This window comes from Tarenaya hassleriana, unplaced genomic scaffold (assembly GCF_000463585.1).
Source record: "Tarenaya hassleriana unplaced genomic scaffold, ASM46358v1 Cleome16, whole genome shotgun sequence".
In the NCBI taxonomy this organism is placed as follows: Eukaryota; Viridiplantae; Streptophyta; class Magnoliopsida; order Brassicales; family Cleomaceae; genus Tarenaya; species Tarenaya hassleriana.
The window spans coordinates 1,253,651-1,254,763 of NW_010965019.1; the positions used below are offsets into that span (position 1 = coordinate 1,253,651).

A 1,113-nucleotide genomic window follows, 5' to 3' on the forward strand; every position below is an offset into this window, starting at 1 on the left:
TCTTCGAGAGCCCATCAACAGAAAAAGATGGATTTGCATTGATCTTCATCATTAATTGGCCAATGTTGTTAGCAATTATAAAATTTTAATATATATATATAACCTGAACCCAAAAACCTCCGAGCATTTATTTTCCGGTAGATATTTTAAAATTTTAATATACAATTTCTTAATAGTAACAATAATAATTTATAAATTTTGATATTAAGAAATTAGAAAGAGTTTCCTGGGTAACTTTCCACAACCTTGAACCAATAAATAAAAAGGTTAAAAAAAAATAAAAGCACTAAATGTGATGGCAATTGGGTAAATAATAGTGTAAGTTAGTGTTTTGCTTTTGTCTATAGGAATAAGATATTTTCGCGCGCCCAAGTCGATAGTGCCTAGGGTTTCTTGTGCGACCATGGATCCGAAATCGGCGAGCGAGACCAAGACGATGACCGAAGAAGCTTCGAAGGAGCAGGAGACGAAGACGACGGAGTCAATGGAGATGGCGGATTCGTCCGTCAAGAAGCGCAAGGCCGAAGAAGATGCCTCTGATTCCGAATATGCGTCTGATCCCGAGGACGACGGTGAAGATGGCGAGATGGAGGTCGAGAATGAGGCCGGAAAAGAGGGTAGCAGCAGCTCGGACGACATACCCGAATGGGGCGTTGACAGCTTCGACGGGGCGGAGTACGAGTCGCCTGACGATGATCATAAGTATTTGTCGGACGAGGAGGCTAATCTGAAAGTGCGTCGATACCTTCGTCAGATTCACGAGACCAGGGTACGTGTAGGCCTGAGCAGATGCGTTCTTTTACCTCGAAGTACGTTTCAATTCCGTCAATTTACTAGAAAATCCCTTGTGTTACGATCTAGGGTTTCGAGGTGGATAGGGAATTGATTCCTAGATGCATCGGAGGATACCATCAGGTTAATCTCGACGGCCCCTTCTTGCACGGCCTCACAGGCCGCCGATACATGGAAGATATGGCGAAACTGTGTCTGGAGAAATACAACCAGATTGAGGCTAGTACTCAACCTTGCTTGGATTGGATTGTATATGTTCTGCTGGTCTCCTTCCTTCCTGTATTGATTCATGATCTTATTATGTGATTTGACAGGGAAAGA

The 1,113-nt window shown here is 42.9% G+C and overlaps 1 protein-coding gene across 1 annotated transcript; it reads left to right on the forward strand.

Moving 5' to 3' along the window:
* The first annotated feature begins 338 nt into the window (after positions 1–338).
* Positions 339–1,107, forward strand: LOC104809658. The gene is made up of 2 exons (XM_019202078.1): positions 339–769; positions 862–1,107. Exons 1-2 carry the CDS (start codon positions 404–406, stop codon positions 1,096–1,098), a joined length of 603 nt encoding a protein of 200 aa, XP_019057623.1. The 5' UTR covers positions 339–403; the 3' UTR covers positions 1,099–1,107.
* The last annotated feature ends 6 nt before the right edge of the window (positions 1,108–1,113 follow it).